Source organism: Macrobrachium nipponense, chromosome 2 (genome assembly GCF_015104395.2).
Source record: "Macrobrachium nipponense isolate FS-2020 chromosome 2, ASM1510439v2, whole genome shotgun sequence".
NCBI classification, from domain to species: Eukaryota; Metazoa; Arthropoda; class Malacostraca; order Decapoda; family Palaemonidae; genus Macrobrachium; species Macrobrachium nipponense.
In genome coordinates, this window is record NC_087201.1 from 52282981 (window position 1) to 52302931 (window position 19951).

At 42.0% G+C, this 19951-nt stretch overlaps 1 protein-coding gene across 2 annotated transcripts in view; it reads right to left on the reverse strand.

The window, feature by feature from the left end:
- LOC135220575 (protein lin-54 homolog) overlaps positions 1-19951 on the reverse strand; it is a 242885-nt gene that overhangs the window by 99888 nt on the left and 123046 nt on the right. For both annotated transcript variants that reach the window (XM_064257821.1, XM_064257820.1), the window contains 3 exons: positions 14123-14251; positions 12401-12565; positions 205-390 (listed from right to left, as the gene is read on the reverse strand). In XM_064257821.1, the coding sequence (XP_064113891.1) occupies positions 205-390; positions 12401-12565; positions 14123-14251 (480 nt within the window). The remainder of the gene's footprint in view (positions 1-204; positions 391-12400; positions 12566-14122; positions 14252-19951) is intronic.

Sequence of the window (19951 nt, forward strand, 5' to 3'; positions counted from 1 at the left end):
AATTCATGTGCCTTCAAAGCAGGAATTTCATGAAATCTCTAGGAATTCCAGGGTTGAAGCAAGGCCCCTAAGTGAAACAATAAATACACGAACTTATGGAAAGTTCCTGTCATTTCATGAAATCACTAGTCACACTACATTTCCTTGTAATACATACAAATATTTAAAAAGAGAAATCCTGAATAAATGATTTTCCACACTCACCTGAGACATATAATGGGCAGGAATCATAACAACTGACCCTGGCTGAGTATTAGACAGCACACCTGGGGGTAATGCAGAAGCAGGTAAGGTAAGGCTTCCAGGTTGCGACCTTATGGGCACTCCTCCACTAACATTATTACCTGATATGGTTCCTGATACGGGAATAATAACACGCTGCTTGTTTGTCTGGAATATATATATGTAAAATAATAAAACCTCAATACTTTCCAAAGCACAGTTAATAATTTTATATTATTTTGCAAAAAAAATATTATGATATCTAAGTGCAATTTGATTACTTATTACCTAATATATATCAACTATTTAAGATATACAAAACTGCTCTTTTAACATTTTTTTTCTTTCAAGAAATTTTTAATACAAACCCATCCATTTACCCCTGCTTCCAAGTAATTAGCAACTCCATAGGGGCAGCCCAACAAGGACTAGGTATGCAGGCCAGGCATTTATGAGTAAACTGATGGGTTTGTACTGAACAAATCAACTTATTGTTTCCTAAAACATATTTCAAAACAACCCTATCAATTTGCTGTAATCTCAGCAGCTTTGGATGGAAAGGGTTCTTAATGTAACAAAATAAAAATTTTCTCTCTTCATGTCATACTGCTACAATTACTACTTCTACTATCACTTTTCCTGCCTTCTTTCACAAGTTTCTAAGAAAAATTTTTCTTATGTATTTCCTCAGGTCTTCCTAAATATGTTGAAAAAAAAATAAAAAAAACACACACATTACCTTCATTCCAAAGATCCTCTTACCCTCCATTATTCCTCAATTTCTTAGCCCCATTTCTAACACAATTTCAGCCACCTAATCTTTGGGCAGTATACCAGTGCCATTTTGTCTTGCCCAATCTTCACTTTATCACACATGGAAGCCCACACATAGGGGTAAGAGGAGGGCGCTGATACAGATTTTGGAATTAACTTACCAGGTAAAAGGGTCAAAAGTGTTTGTCTGCTTAATACCGGAAGCTATCCATATATGCATTAAGAAGATTTGCCGCCCTTGGAAAATATGCTGCGGGCACCCATGCTAACGAATTCATGTTTCTCACCCATTGCTACAGATAAATTTTATGCCAGCTCCTTTATACCTTACCTCCTAGACTCAAGAAATGTCAATGGTTCTTCTTGTATGAATTTCCATCACTTCTTTGTTTTAGCCAACATTCTCCTCATATAAAGTCCTCATTTTTAATAAGATTACTTTTCAATTTTCCCAAAGATTTTTAAAAGCCCTGCCAGGAACTGGAGCCATTCATGCTTTGAGAAATTTGTAATTTTATGACTATCTTTTTACAAGTTCTGTATCTGTAATGTTTATATCAATATCAATATATAAATTCGGCAGGGTTATGATAAGCAAAACCGCCATTAACCGAACTTAGTGATTTATGGCACCAATATCCGGTTAATGGCACCGGAAACCAGTTAATGGTGCCTCCTTTAGGTATGTTATGGTGCCATAACTCTATTATTGACACCTTATGGCGCTGATTACCGGAACTTGGCGTGATATGGCACCATAAATCACAGATTTAATGGCACTAGAGAAGCCCCATAAAACCGGATCGCCATTAACAGAGTCCACTAATAACCAGGGAATGCTTGTGTGTGTGTGTGTGTGTGTGTGTGTGTGTGTGTGTGTGTGTGTGTGCGTGTGTGTGTGGTATATATATATACAGTGGTACCTCGAGATACAAAATTAATCCGTTCCGAGGCGGCCTTCGTATCATGAGTTTTTCGTATCTTGAACCGCATTTTGCACGTAAAATGGCTAATCCGTTTCAAGCCCTCCAAAAACACCCCAGTAAATTTCATAATAAAGCTAAATTGACCTATAAACAATGAAATACTGCAACAATTTGGACCATTCAATACCTAAATACTACAAAAATTTGGACCATTCAATACCTAACTTAATATGTACTGCTAATATGTAATACATAGTACCTGTAAATAAAGTGTATTAGTGTACATGGTATACAAGAAATACTGTACATACATATGTACGTATGTAGTAAAATGTGGAGGCTTACCTTTCGAGCGAGGCTATCTCCGAAAGTGGCAACAGAGGAGGAGGACAAACGGCAGATACGTACACTTAACTTTACGAAACACATAAAAAAATGTCAGGAAAACATAAACTAAACTTTACGAAACACATTAACAAAACTGTAACACTTAACTTTACAAAAAACTTAAAATAAAATTTTTTTCTCTTTTTTTTTTTATTTTTTTTTTTTTTTTAACTTTGTTTTTTTCGTAGTATCACTTGGTTCTTCCTTTTTGTTTACTCCTACTAAAGGCCTCTTTAAAAATTAACTATCCAAGGAAGGTTGCTTATGCCTGCTTTTGACAATGTTCCTGAAAAGACTCAGGCAAACGTCATCGAACTGTGCAAGCATACGACCTGTGTAAGCCTTTTCGGGATGTCCCTTTTCTACAAATGATTGCACCTTATGAAAAGCAGCTAGAGCATCCTTAATTTCTGCCGTTGTCATAGAGTCGTCGTCCTCCTCGCCGCAGCGAGAGAACTCTTCTTGAACGACGTTATGTTGCATGGCCTCCAACTCCTTCAGGTCATCCGTCGTAAGCTCCTCTTGGTGCTCCACGAGAAGGTCATTGATGTTATCCTCGTCAACGACCAGCCCCATGGACTTGCCAAGTGCAACGATCTTGTCAAGGTCTGGTTGCAAAACAGTTTCAGGATCGTCAACTGTTCCTGAATCTGCAGCACCAGCTTCGCCCACGTCGAATCCCTCGAAGTCTCGGGCGGATACGGCATCAGGCCAGAGTTTCCTTCATGAGGAATTCAAGGTTCGCCTCGAAACCTCCTGCCAAGCTTGGTGGATGAGTCGGATGCATATCACAACATCGAAATGCTCCTTCCAAAATTCACACAAGGTGAGGTTTATGGTATCGGTGATGTTGAAACAACTCTTGAAAAGATGTTTCGTATACAGCTTCTTGAAGTTCGATATCACTTGCTGGTCCATGGGCTGGAGGAGAGAGGTGGTGTTAGGTGGAAGATAAAGAACCTTGATAAACGAATACTCCGCTAGGATATCTTCCTCGAGGCCAGGAGGGTGAGCAGGGGCATTGTCCAACAACAGCAGACATTTCTGAGGGAGGCGCTTCTCTTCCAAGAATTTCTTCACTGACGGGCCGAAACCCAGATTTACCCACTCGGTGAACTAAAGTCTCGTTACCCAGGCTTTCGCATTAGCCCTCCACATCACCTGAAGCTTCTCCTTAAGCACTTTGTGGGCCTTGAAGGCTTGAGGAGTCTCCGAATGATATACAAGTAGGGGCTTCACCTTGCAATCCCCACTGGCGTTCGAACAAAGTGCAAGCGTAAGCCTGTCTTTCATAGGCTTATGCCCGGGTAGCTTCTTCTCTTCCTGCGTGATGTACATCCGATGAGGCATTTTTTTCCAAAAAAGGCCAGTCTCATCACAGGTGAAGACTTGCTGAGAACTGTATCCTTCTTTGAGAGTCATCTCGTCGAACGTCTTAATAAAGGCTTCGGCCGCTTTCGTGTCAGAGCTGGCCACCTCCCCATGTCGCCAGTCCGTTCACGAAATTTCTCGAACCACCCATGAGAAGTCTTGAACTCTGGGGTTGGCGTTGATGTCCTTTCGCCTCCGTCGTCTTCGGCCTGGGCAATCATATCGATGAAAATAGCACTGGCCTTGTGTGTGTATGTAAATATATATATAAGCGAATACCACAGGAAAATAATAGTCAGAAATCCAAGCGCTTTCGTCTTTACTCAGACATCGTCAAGGAGTTAATGAAGTACAATTGGAGATAAAGGTCTCGGGTACAAAACAAGATCAAGAATACCAGATGGTTAATTGTCAAAAGGGTAAAAATTAAAAGAGATAATGCAGGATTATCGGATATCACACGGTCACAAACCTAACCGAAACTACAAAGTATCTTTACAGTCCAAAACATGTAAAAACTGAATATATTAATTTTGTTGCTTATATTTATCTACAACTTTTTTCATAATGAAAGCATCATGTTTAAATAAACCAAGACTTAAATTTAGAACATTTCTATTATTTGACTTGAAGAAACAAGATTCAATGATATTCCTTTTAACTGTGCCTCAGTAAAGGGTCCGAACAGGACCGAAAGTACTTGGCTATCTCGCTTTTTCATTTTTTTCCTTCATGGCAAAAAACCTTTATTTATACATAGCATCACGTTTTATATACTTTGTGATCAAGTTATTCATATATGTATATATGTATATATGTGTATATATATGTATATATGTATGTACATATATGTGTATGTGTATATATGTGTATGTATATATATAAGCTTTGTAGGACAAAGCTTATTATGTTATTCTGTCATATTTTTCATATTTCACTTAGAAAGAATCATATAAATTATGTATACTGTACTCCTAATAACACTGTAATATATATATTATATATACAGGCAGTCCCCAGTTATATGTGATCCAGTTTTATGGTACATATGTAGCGCCGAAATGCGCCAATTTCCATTTATCAGTACCGGTGCCGATACACACCTAACAGAGGTGCCATTATGTAACCAGTTATTGGCACCAAAATCTGGTTATTGGCACCGATGACTACTGAAAATCATTTTCGGTTATCAACGAAAATGTGTCTGGAACAACAGGTCGTGTAACTGGGGAATCTCTCTTGGGATCTTGGATACCCAAGCTAGAGGGTCCAGATACCACTCAGCATGTGGCCACTCAGGAGCCACCAGAATCAGTCTGAAATTCAGGGTGATCAACACCCTATTGATCATCCTTCCCATCAGAAAGAATGACGGAAAAGTGTAGGCACTGAGACTGCCCCATGGGTCTGTGACTATCAAATGGATGATCAAGAGCTTCCCGTTGTGCTGAATGGCCACACATCCATAGAGACCACCCTGCTCCTATTACCTGTCTCTGGCAGCTGAACTTGACTGACACTACATTCTGAAACCCTGGGATATACCTGGCAGTCAGCTCCACTGAGTGGTCTACCACCCACTCATGCCCCTGCATCAACCGGTGAACGGGAAGAGAACTTAACCTTCCTTGCTTGCTGCTGACAATTATCATCACCTTTATCATTATTATTTTTATTACGTATTATTATTATTATTATTATTATTATTATTATTATTATTATTATTATTACTGTATCATTATTATTATTCAAAACAAACCCATTCATATGATTTGAAATTCAGACTTCCAAAGAACACGATGTTCAATTGAGAGATATGATAGAAGTTAGTAGGAAATGCAGCAATGAGCTCTCCAGGACTAGCCAAATGTACATAGAGATGCTTCAGAAGACGTATCCTGTATGAAGGGGCCCAAACCAAAAACACTATGAACAACCATGTGAACACTTGGGGAGCAGTTGAATGCCCCAAAGAAAGTGCCATAAATTGAAAGACTGTCCACCCTGAGGGTAATGCAGAGGTTACTTCCAAGAGGACTGATGCATGGCTATTTGGAAATATGCATCTTTCAGGTCCACTGAAAGCATGAAGTCACCCTCTTTGATGGAGTACAGAAGTAAATGAATTGTTTCCATCATGAATCATTGTTTGATGAACAAACTGCTTCAATGGATAGAGGCTGATGACCAGTCGCCACTAAAACACTGATCCCTGATAAAAATGTCATTTTAACATGCAACCTCTCCACTGCAGCCTCTACCTTGCTCTCAGGGAAGAGGGTGGTAAACCCCATTCCTCAGTCTCAGTACCAACTCCTGTACCTTGAGATTTGGGATAACTCTGCATCACAGCTCAAGACCAGGTTAGGCCACAGGTTCACTATCTAATAGGATAAGTAGGTAATGGCCCTACCCACAGATAGCAGCAGTATCTTGAAAGAGGCATCTTTGTCTGTTGTACAACACCTCAAAGAGGATGCCATTTTTGTCACCATAAAAGACCACAGATCCAACCACAAGAGTGCTCGGAGTGCTACTATGGCAATAGACTCAAAAGCTGCCACCTGTAACTGCAAGAGAAAGACCCTCCTCCTCACAGAAATAGTCCAGCAAAAGACATTCAATTCTCTTCTCACTCTGGCAGCAGGATCTTCACACCAGCTATATGGGTAACTGGGCCAGACTGGCCAGCCAAGATATCCAGGCCAGCACTGGTATGACTGGGTTCTGGGGAACCCAAGGAAGTGGTTGCAACCCTGCATAAAGCAAATGGTGCAGCAGTGGTAGTAGCACCACAAGTATTCCAGCCTTGCAAGACTTCCCACAAAGAGAACCAGACATAGCAAACTACTTCCTCTGATTAGGAGCTTTGAAAGAAGGTGAAGAGACAGAGGAACCAATGAGCAAAGATGAAGACAAAGATAGTGAAAATGATTTCCAACTATGCTCTTTGACTTCTTCCTGTCCAGTCCAGAACAGCTTAATGCTGATGAGTGTGTGTGGATGAGAACTACTTCCAGACAGGAAGGAGACAATTAATGCCGATGAGTGTGTGTATGAGAACCACTTCCAGACAGGAGGGAGACAACCCCTTGGGACAATTTACTGATGGTCCATGCAAGGATACTGTGTAGACAGGGGATATAGTCAAAGGGATCACCCTTCCAAAAGTGTTGTGGTGGTGTTCAAATTCTTAAACTGGAGTATACTGGGACAGAGGAATGTGAATGGGTGGGTAGATTGCACATTTGTGGCATATGGGAAAGATTAGGCTACAAAAATATTTAAACTGGTAGCAGAGCATGGTTGGTTAAAGATGGTCGGATCAGATAGTGAACAAAGGGAGATAAGATGGAGAAGGGATTGTTCGAGATTTAGTGGGATACAAAGGATGGAGAGGACAAATCAAAGATTGGCTAGTGGTGTATGAAGTGAAATATCCAGGGACAGAGATAGGAATGAGCTTAAAAGAGAAAGCCCAAGAAATAAAGGAAGGAACAGACAGAGATGAACTTAAGGGTAGTCTGAACTTAAGGGTAAAGAGGGTTCAAAGATAATCCTATCCAAAGTAGATGGAGTTTATCTAAAAGATACGCTAATGGATAATTACAGTAAAATGAAAAACTATTTTAAAATGGGAAGAGAATGTAGTGAAAAGATGAGATTTTTAATTAGGTATGAAAAGGCAGAATCAGAGTGTAACAGAGCGATGGGGGAAAACATGCTTGAAGGAGAAGCCCGGGGTTCTCATGTATTGGAACAAGCAAATCTTGCAGAAGGAACAAACTGCCACCAGTTGTATCAGCAGCAGTGTGAAAGCATTAAAAAAAAAAGCTAGACAAAATCATTAGGGCACTGTGAATGAATAGTAAAACCTGCTCCTAGAGGTAAGTGAGCACATGATGCCTCTTTGTATGAACTAAATAAGTCCTTGAGACATCCTAATCCTTGTAACTCCTTCTTAACGAGTGAGACTGAAAGGGGTGCTGGACAAGCTGATCATTATTGTCAGCCTGAAAGGGGTACTGGACAAGCTGATCATTATTGTCAGCCTGAAAGGGGTACTGGACAAGCTGATCATTATTGTCAGCCTGCCATCTGTCTATCGCAGCCTCCACCAGATCCCTAGGTAGAGAAGATGAGATTCAAGGAGATCCCAATTCCGCAAGGACAACAATGAATCTGTATCCACAGAACGAGCTACTTTAAAGAGGGCTGCATCCCTTCTAAGAAGTAGCTTTGAATATTTTTCTAGCCTAATCTTTCCTTTCAAACACAAATGTGCAATCTACCCACCTGTTTACGTTCTCCGATCCCAGTATACTCCAGCTTACATCTTTGAACAACACCATAAGACTTACAACCCAAAAACTCCTATCCAACAGAGCTCTCTTCTACCAACCAAACAACCAACGCACGTGTCACCTTCTGCCTCTATTACTGTTTACATTCACTAGACGCCGCTGCCATCTTGTCTTCTGTGACGTCATATCCTAAGACATCACAACACAACTTATATACATCATTAGACACCTAAAAGCAACCATATATTGCCCCTACATTTGACATTCACCATATATCGCCAATGCAGAAAATAACAATAAAAATAAACAATAACAATAAAAATGAAATAATTCTAACTAAACTGATATATAATCAGTAGCAAGTTGACCCATAAATTTGCATTAAGATGCCCCAGGTACGAAATGGCCTTCGCACCAAATTGAAGTAACCTCAAGAAAGTTGGACTGCTGAAAGTTTCTCTTGCAGAATGGGACAAAGAAATCCTAGCCACTGCTGACAACCACAAATCTGGCCAAGAGACATTCTGAAAGGCTGAAGAGGCAATCAGCCCCCAAAAGTAGACGTTTCTTGAAAGGTTAATGAAGGGTCCTTGACTTGATCCAGGGTCAACCCAGGTTTCAACCAAACTACATACGAGTTGACCTGCCTATTCATCAGCGGCATGAGACTTGTAGAATAATACTTCTTATAACAAATAAGAGGTGGGAAAAACTTAAAAGACCTGTTGGAATGGAGCAAATTGTCCTCTCCCAAATCCAAAGAATTCACATTCTGCAAGATTGGTTTAGCATGCCCTGAACAAGGCAACTCAAATGACACCCTCACATCCTTCTTAATGCTAATAAGGCCTCTATGCCTATAGGGGTCACAGTAGATGGTCTCAGTCCTCTTTAGAGGGGATGAAACTCTTTTGACTCTCCAAATCCTCTATATTCTGCAAAAAAGGCCAAAGTCCTGAGGTAGGAGAGAGGAGTGTCAATTGTTTCCTCTGGCAACTGTAGAGTTCTTCTTACTCGAAGGATAAACGTCATCCATTTCCCTTGCAGAATCATCTCCAAGAGCTTAAGAGTCTGGACATGCATCAGTCTCTGCCAGGAAGTCAAGTGACATGGACAGATAAAGACGAATGACATACACAACCCCTTCTAGGGGAAAGAGAAGCAGATGCACGATCCCTCCGTCTCAACTAGTCATGACCACTGACCTGGGAGGACGAACGACGTACATAGGTCCTCCTAGGAGAACGAGTCAAGGTGTAGTGTCTTAACTTTTGTTTGATCTTCCTTCTTTAATTGGTATTGAGTTATTCTATATAGCTAGGAGAATGTCAGTAAGGAATAGCATAAATATAAAAGAGAGAGAGAGAGAGAGAGAGAGAGAGAGAGAGAGAGAGAGAGAGAGAGAGAGAGAGAGAGAGAGAGAAAATTAGTCACAGGAAGTGTCTTGAACAGTAACCATAACGCGCAAAGTTTTAATCTAAGTGCTCCCATAAAAATCTTCACCTGTGACCTGACCTGTACACTCTCGCCGGAAACTTGACAGTTACGGTGACGTCATAAGTTCCACCCACAAGGGGAGGAATTAAGTCAATTCATAACACCTAAGGAACAGCATTAGATAATCTACAACCAATATGAATGACAAACAGGTGGGGCAAAAGCTTATCCCCCGCCTATTCTAGGTGGGGCATTCTCCTTTGTAGAATCTTCGAGAAACTAGCTGCGAAGGAGAGGACCAGTCAGAAAAAGGGAATTAGAGGAAGTACAGCACGAACCACCATCCCAGCAAGAAGTCAGATTTCCCAGAGCTGTAGCAGTCAAGAGAAAACTTCATTTTTCAATTTGTAGTCTTCATTGTTGAACTTGTAACGGTGACTGTATCATTCTAGTGAATGAAGGGAAGAGACTTGCACTGCATCTCATTTAAATACTCCTGAGAGACTCAAACAATTAATAATAATTAAGCAAGAAATGATTATGGATATAAAATAAACCAAACCAAATAAAGAAGAAAAGATCAAACAAACAAAACAAAAACACTACAAAGGAATACCTTGGTCTCTTGGAAACTAGAGAAAAATCGGTCATTTTCTGCTCCAAGAAAAGTTGAACAAGTACATCCAAGAGCAGGGAACCATTAATCATCAACATAATGGCCGCGACCTGAAACGTGTCCGCGGATGTAACCATCAGGAGGGAATTCCTGGTCCTTGCAGGTGAATGAGACCTGAATAGAGGGGAGGGAGAATGTCTCAGAGGCCTCCAAGCAATTGGACTTCTAACCTGGGGTCCATCACTTTCAATTTCTTGACCAGAGCCCTGTCATCTTTATGGAGAATTTGTACAGGTTGAGGAGACAAAGAATAAACAGGTGAATACTTCTGAGAGGGTGAAGGGTAATGATCATCTTCCACAGAAACATGAGCATGAGAGAGAGAACCACATCCACATACATGTAAGGGTGACCCACGTCCGTGAGAGAAAGAAGACAATACAGTTCTCAGGCTCCCAGAAAACAGTGACAAAATCCTCAATCCTACAACGTCTAACGTGAGACCGAAGAGGGCGAGACGACAAAGATGATGAAGATGACAAAGATCATGAAGATGGTAGCCGGAAGTGATGTCATTGGCAGCAAGCAGAGAAAGTGACGTCACAAATACTGTTGTCACAGGTAGAGATGATGCTGGGAGTGATGTCATGGGGTGCAACGGACTCTGGCGCCAGTTGATGGCCTCACTGCTGGCAGGGGAAAAGACAACCCAGGGTGATGCACAGTTAACAATGGCGTCCCACTAGGCGGCAGCACAAGACCCAAAGTAGTGGAGGCTGGGTGAAGGGGGGGAATGCTAGGAGAGCCGATACTGGTAGGCATGTAGACATGAAATGGGACAATAGGCCCTCCAGGGAAGGTACCCCTAATAGGTCTAAGGCCAAACAAACAACATCTTTTGCGCATCAGAGCCTGAAACAAAGGAACGAGATTGTACTGCCTCCTCTCTCCCAAAAAGGGTTTACATTCCTCTCCAGAATGGATGACAAAGCAGTAGGAATAGGTCTGGAAGGGGAAGCAGAAATGTCCACTTAAGGAGGAGGGAATCCTTCCAAAGAGTGACATGACAACTTCCTATGATGCTCCTTGTAATAGTTCTTCCACTCCTCAACAGGCCAGGAGTTACACTACGGGCATGGAGTGGTAAAATTACAAAATTTAGAATGACACCTACTAAAAGTTGCATGAGGTTCTGTCAAAGTGGAAGCTAGGAAGTGTGAACATGGGAACCCTGGAAGGCTGGGACATGCGTTGACACCAAGGAGACTTTGTAGATCAGATGGAGGAACCCATAATGAAATCATAAAACATGCACAGATATCCAAAGCACAAGAAAGCAGGAGAGGAATCATGGGCTTAGCAAAACAAAACCAGCTTGGGAGGAGGAGACCTAAAGTGAACATCCGCTTTCCAAAGTGGTAGAAGACTAAATGAGTTACAGGGTTCAAGCTAGTCTCTGACCCATTTCCAATCAATCTACGTAATAAATGCCAAATGCCACAGATTCATTGCATACAATTTTTTGTTATTTTTAACCAGTTTCCAGCTGGTGCCAGAAGATTTACCCTAATGTTGAGACTGAAGGTTTTTTGTTTGTTCTGCACATGAACAAACAAGGCAGAAAATGTCCCATACATTTCCTAAGGTAAAACTAGCCAACATATGCTTTTCACCAGATCCTACAAAACAATATCAGAAGCTAATGTTGTGATTGGTTGCTATTTCACAAGGTTGAATTACTCAAACAAATGTAAGGCAGAAATTTACTGATGTAGCCAGGCCACCAAAGGTTTTAGGTTAAGTACAAATTTAGAACAGTCATGATTGTTGCCTTTTGGATTCTGACAGTAAACCCATAATTGTGGCCTTATGAAGTCTCACAGTAAAGCCATGATCGTGGCCTCAAGGAATACAGAGAATACAATAATAATCTATGCAGATATACTGCTTATGTATATTATTTAACAACTGGGTTTTGTGGGACAGCTCAAATTGTTATACCTTTCAAAATTTGCTCAAATTGTTATACCTTTCAAAATTTGCACAAGTTTATTATCATGACAGGATAATGAAGTTACTCATTACACTTCAGTTTCTAGTTTATGAATGGAAATCTGGCTCATTTCATAGAAAACAAGCAGTTACTGCATGGGACTGGAATTTTCTGCAGAATAATCTAGGAAGAAAATCTACATTACAGCTTAACAAAGAACTAAATAACATTACTACCAAATTGTCAGTTTTATCATGATGGGTGTGGGGGACAGTTGGACAACATAAGGTAGGCTAATATGGAAGCGCTATAACTAGAGATATTTTGTTAATTTTCAAGTTTAAAAAAGATGATTTTCTTTCACACTTACTTGCTGATTAGGTGCAATGGGCATTGCCTTAATCTTAATCGGCTGTGTTGATGCAGGAGCAATAGGTTTGTTGACTTGGGGTGACTGCTTCATCAGGGTGGTGCCTCCCCCGCCACCACCCCCTCCACCCCCTACGCCAGGGTTGACTAACCTAACATAATTCATCTGCAAAATATAGAATAAAACTAACACTGGTAACATGGAAATCCTCCAGATTTTGACACACACCAAAAATCAGTGTTCTAAATTCTAAACAAAAATACAACATGTTTAAAGTAGTTTGTATTTCCCAGGATACAAACTTATGTTTTCATAAATGGCGTTTTCTCATGCAAAGCCCGCTTCTGCTGTCACTACAAAAACAAAAGTGCTGTCACTACAAAAACAAAATCCTATTGAGCAGGCCTATATGCCCAAACAACCTAGGGTGGCCTGGTTTGTCCACTGTGAGAATCAGCTTGTTATGCCTGCTACTTTGCCCTAAGCTGGAGAAAGATCGGTGAAACGAAGGGCAGTTGAGGTGGATAACATCCCCTTATGAAAGTGCAGGGTTTTTATCCTAGGGAAAATACAAATTGCTTCAAAAATTCATTTATTCTGATGGGAATACAAGCCTACACTTTCAAAACAAGAGAATGACTCTTTGGAGGGAGGGTGATTAGTCTCCACTACCCCATTATCCACTGTAGCCTATACCTTGCTGTTAAGAGAGAAAAGGGAAGAGCTGGATACCAATTACTACTCCATCAAAACCTTTTGAGACAAGGATGAAAAAAGCATACCAAGTCCTCAGTGTAACTAATGAAAAATGACAACTTTTCAATTAATTTGTATTTTTCATAGCTAACAATCCTGCTGTCTTAACATAAAGATTTATCCTAATGTTAAGACCATAGGTTTGTTAGCTATGAAAAATATAAATTACTCTACAATTTGTCATAAGGTTAACCCTTCTTCCCAATACCAACAGCCTCCTAAACCTTGCATTATCCTCAGAAGACACCCCAGAAAAGGCAAAATCCAACAACACATTTAACCAAAGTCAAGCCAACATGACTCCTGAAAGGCCACGGTGACCTTCTCCATGGCTCCTGCCTTATTAGCAGAGAACAAGATACCTTCAGTGTGAAGTTCCTCTAGAGATGGACTGTACCTCATCCAGTATACTGAGATGTCCACCTGTCATGGAGAAATTCTTGGCATCTTCTAGCATGCAGCCACTACTCTAAAATGCATAGTGTTCAAGGAAACAAGATCTGAGGAGCAACTGGAGGTTGATGAATTTTCTTATCTGAAAATCAGATCATTTACCTCCTCCAGATTTCCTCTTGCAAGCAAGGACCAGGGAAGCAGGAACAAGGATATTATCTCTGAAGAGAACCCCAGGGTCTGCTCAAATTAATCAATACTCTCCCAAGTGCCTTTCCACCTCAGCTTACATTGGCTCTGAAGACATGGATGTGACAGTCACACAGAGTCCACAGAAAACCTAGAGGGTAGAAGCATAAGACCAGTAGTGTCCAAAAGTGTAGACCGTAGGGCCAACATTACAAGGCATACGGTTGGTCTGAAGTGTTTGTTCTTTAAACAATAAAATTAAAAAATTATAGTAATGGTTTCCCATTTTAATCAGTTTACAGGCAAACTAATTCACATCTCCAACACCACACTTTGAAAAGATTAAATTGAAAATTAATAAAATATTTAAAATTTGTGAATTACCTTGTTTGAGAGGACCTGCACACTTTGAGTTTGGCCTGTAAGTTGATGAACTTGATTTGCAGGTATTTTTATAACTTGCTGACCTCCAGAAGTTACAATCTGTCCTGCCCGTACAGTACTCACCATGCCCTGAAAACCAGTTAAGATGCTTTAAAAAAGGAACAATCTTCAAAACCCCAAATTTAAAAAAATTAATAAATAAATAAAATAAATAATCAGACCTTGAGGTGACAATTATAACTAAAACTGATAACTCAAAGGGATTATTTCTATGTATGCATTAACAAACATAGCAAGTGTCCATTCACCTATACTATGGGTAATTTGGAGGAACAGGGTTCCACACTGCCTAAAACCACCAGCTACATACTTCCTTTACAAAACAATAATTATTTTTCTTCTAAACTGCTATTGGTGTTAGCAATACTAAAATGAATATCACATACTAATTTTCTCCTTCCAGTCACATTTCTAAGAATACTGGATTTACCCACTGACTTCTACCTGCATGGAAGGAAGAAACTGAAGCAACCTAAAAAAGAAACCTAATGGCAATAAAGCAATCATATACATACACTCCGCACATCAAACTCCACCTTCAAGGTAAAACGGTGTCCATGTATAATGTAGACATGCTTCTCATTATATCCCATATGTTGCCATATTTCCATGCAACAAAATTCTAGTTGCAGCAACTTCTTTTGGTCAAAACTACGACAGCCCATCCTATATACAGGCAGTCCCCGGTTATCAGTGGCCTTGGTTGTCAGCGATTCGGTTTAATGGGGCTTGTCTAGCAATGAAAATAACTAAATTTTTGGTGACGATATGCGTCATCCCCCGCTTATCGGCATCAATCCTCACATATCTGCTCTGAGCCTCAGTTATTGGCGCCGATATGACAAATTTTTTAATCAATTTGTAATTCTTATAGCTAATAAACCTAAGGACTTAACAATAGGATATTTTCCAAGCGCCAGCTGGAAACCGGTTAGTTAAAAACAATCAAAGATAGTAAGCAAGGAATCTGTGAGATCTGGCAAGTCCTGCACATACTAGGTGATAGCTGGTCAGAGACCGCGCACTACCTCATGACATATTCAGTATTATTAATATTAATTTTATTCTAAAATTAATATTAATAATACTTACCTGTATAATTTACCTAGCCCTAAATCCCCCAACCCCGCAACAAAATTTACCACATTGGCAACCCTGTTACCTCCTATTCTGTCCGCCAGTTGGCAACGCTGCCGTTGACAGTTACAAAACCTTCCCTGAAAATCAGTTGTGATAGGCAGATCTTGGGGTAGGATGGGTGGGACTAGATAAATTATACAGGTAAGTATTATTAATATTAATTTTAGAATAAAAATTCCATATTAATAAACATTACCTTAATATAATTTATCTAGCCCAATTAACCACATTGAAAAGGAGGAGGGAATCTGAGTACAATTTCCCCTTCGGACAGAATAGGACATAAAACAATCAAAGAAATATATATCATAGGCAGTTAAAAACTCAACCCAAGGTCTAAGATACTAACAACTCAAAGTCTCCTACCATAATGCCGCCGAACTGCGGTAGCACAGGACAAGGATTTAGTGCATAGTCAGTCAGTCTGTACTAAAGTCAGGTGACCAACCAGTTGACCAGTCAGATGAATCGAGGACAGCAAGGCTGCACCCTGAAGACTATCAAGCACTATTCTTTCCCTGAAGGATGAGTGTCTGGACTGTCTAGGCGATTCAAAGCTAAGCAAACCTTGGGGGTGTATCAACGCACCCAAACGTCGCCAGCAGCGATATCGGCTCATGAACAACTCCTGACTTGAGTTTTCTGGTGCCAAGAGAAAGGAGCGAGGAGCAAAAAAGGCGACTCAGTCCAACCTGGTCTCAAGTTAGACAATTATCGGAGGGTGTATCAACGCAACCGACTTTGTCAACTAGAAACTCAGGGCTACTAAATGTTGCCTGATCTCGCACGAGTGTCTGACTCCGAGAAAACAGGCGAGACAAAAAGTAGATAGTGAGTGAGTCATCAGATGACAGCAGACGATCCATCGACTAATTCCCTGTCCAGGACAGTGGAAGAAGCATGAGTCGTCAGCACAAGCGAACCAGTGGCTAGTCCTAGGTCAGCATCGACTCTGGGAGAAGCGTAGTCGCCAGTGCCGACAACCCAGTGGCTGGTCCTATGTCACACTGACAATGGAAGCAGCATGAGTTGCCAAGCATTCAGTCCTTGTCATCAACAACACCTAAATACCAAACTGCCTAATTCCCATTATAACTAAGCCAAAAACTGCCATGAGTTATAATACAAAAACAAAAAACAACAAATATATACAACAAAACAAAAATTAATGAATAATATACAGGTAGCAACCAAATGTAAAACAGGAAGACTACCTAATTCTCCTGTCTGCCGACCTGTCCTGCCATCACCAACGGGCCCAAAGAACGAAGGTCGCCTAGAACTAGAGAAATATCCCTCAAGTTAAGAGGCAAAAACAGAATTAGAACGCCAAGTCGCCGCCTCAAGCACCCCTGGCGACTGAGACGTTCTTCATAAAAGCTACTGATGTAGCAACTGCTCTAATACTGTGTGCTCTCGGCGTCTGGTCTTCAAAGGCAGCCGAACCACCAGTTTTAACGATCAGATCTCTAAGAAAAAAGGATACACCGTTGTTTGATATAGGTCTCTTGACATTTCGGGGTGAAACAAACAGATGACGGGGACGACCCTGAATGTCCTTCGTGCGACGTAAATAGCATGAGAGCGCCCTAACAGGGGCAAAGAACTAACTCCTCATTTAAATTACCGACAAAGTCGACCAGCGACTTCAGTACGAAAGACCTGGGAATGGGATTATCAGACGATTCAGTCTTCGCGACAAATTCAGGAAGGTATGACAAAATCATGTCTTGTCCAGATCTGGCAACCAGAAAAGAGAGTGCTTGCAGTTCACCCACCCTCTTGGCTGTAGCCAGCGAGACAAGGAAGTGTCTTAGAAGAGAGGTCCCTAAATTTGGCAGTATTCAGACGCTCAAACGGAGGGAACCTTAAGGCTTGAAGGACTTTGTTAACGTCCCATGTCGGAGGAGAACACTGCGGACTGGGTCGAGATAGGGAAAAGGATCGAAGTAAATCTCTAATGACATAAGATGAAGAGATCTCAGGGAGCCTTGCCTTATAAACATAGGAAAGCATCAACCTATAACCCTTAAAGCAAGAAGGTGACATGGGCCTGTCATGATGTAAATGAACTAAAAACTCTGCTACTTTCGGTAAGGAAGGTCTAGAAATTGAATGTCCTTGAGACTTACACCATCTGTAAACCGACCATTTAGCCTGATAATTTACTCTGGTTGATTGCCGTCTGGCAAGAACCAACTGTCGCGCCACTCTGGAGGAGAACCCTACGTGGTTGGAGAACCTCCTGACAGTCTCCAGGCATGAAGATGAAGCATGTGGAACCTCTGATGGAACCGATGAAAATGGGGTTGTTTGAGAAGATCTGGTCTCTCTGGCAGACGAATGGGGGGCTCCACCAGTGCTTCCAGTAGGTCGGGAAACCACTCCTTCTGTGGCCAGGAGGTTGCGATCAAGGTGAGATCCAGACGCATGGTTGCCCTCACTTTGTTGAGGACTGACCTCACCAGAGAGAATAGAGGAAATGCATAGGCTTGAAGTCCCTCCCAGTCCTGCAAAAGAGCGTCTGTCCCGGGCACTCTGAGGAGTCTGGTAAGGGGCGAAGAATATCTGGCACCGAAAATTCAGTGGGGTGGCAAACAGATCGACTGTGACAGGCCACTTCTTCCTGAGGCTGTCGAAGACTTCCTGGCAAAGTGTCCATTCCGACCCTTGAACTTCATTCGGTCTCGACAAGGCGTCTGCTAAGACGTTGTGATGGCCCAGGATAAACTGAGGGACCAACGTAATCCCCCTGTCTTCTGCCCAACACAGGATTGATCGGGCTTCTTGAGTGAGAAGATCTGACTGTGTGCCACCTTGGTTTCTCAAGTACGAGACTGCTGTGGTGATGTCGACAAAGATCGCGACAACCGACTCCAACAGTTGATCCTGAAATGAAAGAAGGCCTAGGTACACTGCCCTTAGTTCCCTCCAATTTATTGACATGATCCTCTCTTCCTCTAACCAAAGGCCTGAAGCGGCTTCGGAGCCCAGGTGTGCGCCCCAACCTTGATACGAGGTGGCTGACCAAAACATTAGGTCCAGCGGAACCGAAAGAAGAGACGTCCCAGACTTGAGGCGGTGAACTTGCATCCACCAACGGAGATCCTTCCGACATTGTGGAGAAGAGGCGACTATCGTGTCCTCGGACACGAAATCCCACGACTGGCAAAGTGTCGACTGAAGGGACCTCATTCTGAGACGACCTCCGGGAACCAGTTGGATGAGGGATGACAAATGGCCCAGGAGTCTCCTCCAAAGAGAAACTGGCTGCATTATGGAGGACAAAAATTTTTCGATCAGACTCAGAAGCTTGTCTATCCATTTCTGAGCAGGAGAAGCCCTCAAAATCTGGGAATTCAAAACAATCCCCATATAAATCATGATCTGGCAAGGGATTAGATTGGACTTGTCGAAGTTGACACGAATACCCAACTCGACACAAAGAGACAGAACTTTCTCCCTCGACCGGAGACATTTCTCTCGAGATTCGGCCTGGACTAGCCAATCGTCCAGATACTGAAGCATCCTTACATTTAGCTAATGCAGAATAGCCAAAACAGGAGCCATCACCCGAGAAAAGACCTGTGGAGCAGTGGTGAGGCCGAAACAAAGGGTCTTGAACTGGAAAACTCCCGAGTCCGTGAAAAACCGAAGGTAAGGTCTGCTTCTTGGATGGATGGGGATTTGGAGATAAGCATCCTGCAGATCGATGGAAATCATCCAGTCCCCCCTTCTGACGGATGAAAGAACATTCTGGACCGTCTCCAGCTTGAACTTGGACTTTAGAATGAACTTGTTCAAGACCGAAAAATCTATGATGGGGCACCAGGCACCCGAGGCCTTTAGAACTACAAACACCCGTGAGTAAAACCCAGGAGAAGGAGGAGCTTGCTCTATTTTGGCATCCTTCTCCAAGAGGGCCGAAAGCTCCTTCTCCAAGGCTTGACCCCTGATTGAGTGATGGGGAATAACTGCTGAACTCGAGAGGACGATTGGAAAGTGGAGGTCTGAACACAAAAGGGATCTCGTAACCTTCCTTCAGGACCTCCACACCCAAGCATCCACCGCTCTCCCCTGCCAAGCTGACCAATGGCGGGAGAGACAAGCTCCTACTGCGGTCTCCAGGTGAGGTGATAACTCCTACTTCCGAAAATTCTTACGCAGAGACAAGGAAGAAGAGGAAGGTCCTCCTGGAGGTTGAGTTCTTTCTCTGCCCTTAGAGCCACGCCAAGAACCTCTCACGCGTTTCAAAGGGTGAGCAACCAGAAGATGAAGTAGAGGCACCAGAACCCTGAGATGTACTCTGGAAAAACGAGCCAGAAGGAGGTTGTTGGGCTGGAGCAGAGGGTACAGATCTGGCCCTAAACTTATGCTTACTCCTTGAAGGAACGGGAGGAAGACCAGAGGAAAAAGCCCTTGATAGGGCCCAGTGAGCTTGGGAAGATGCATCACCTTGACGTTCCTTCAAAACCTCAGAAAGCACAGACATATCAAAAAGGGAATCGCCAAAAGGAGAAGAGAACAATAGATACGATTTTGCGATGAGTGATAGTTGTATAGGCGACAGATAAATGGTGTTCAGTCTGTTTGTTTGTTGGTGCTGCATCGTTAACACATCGTTGTGTA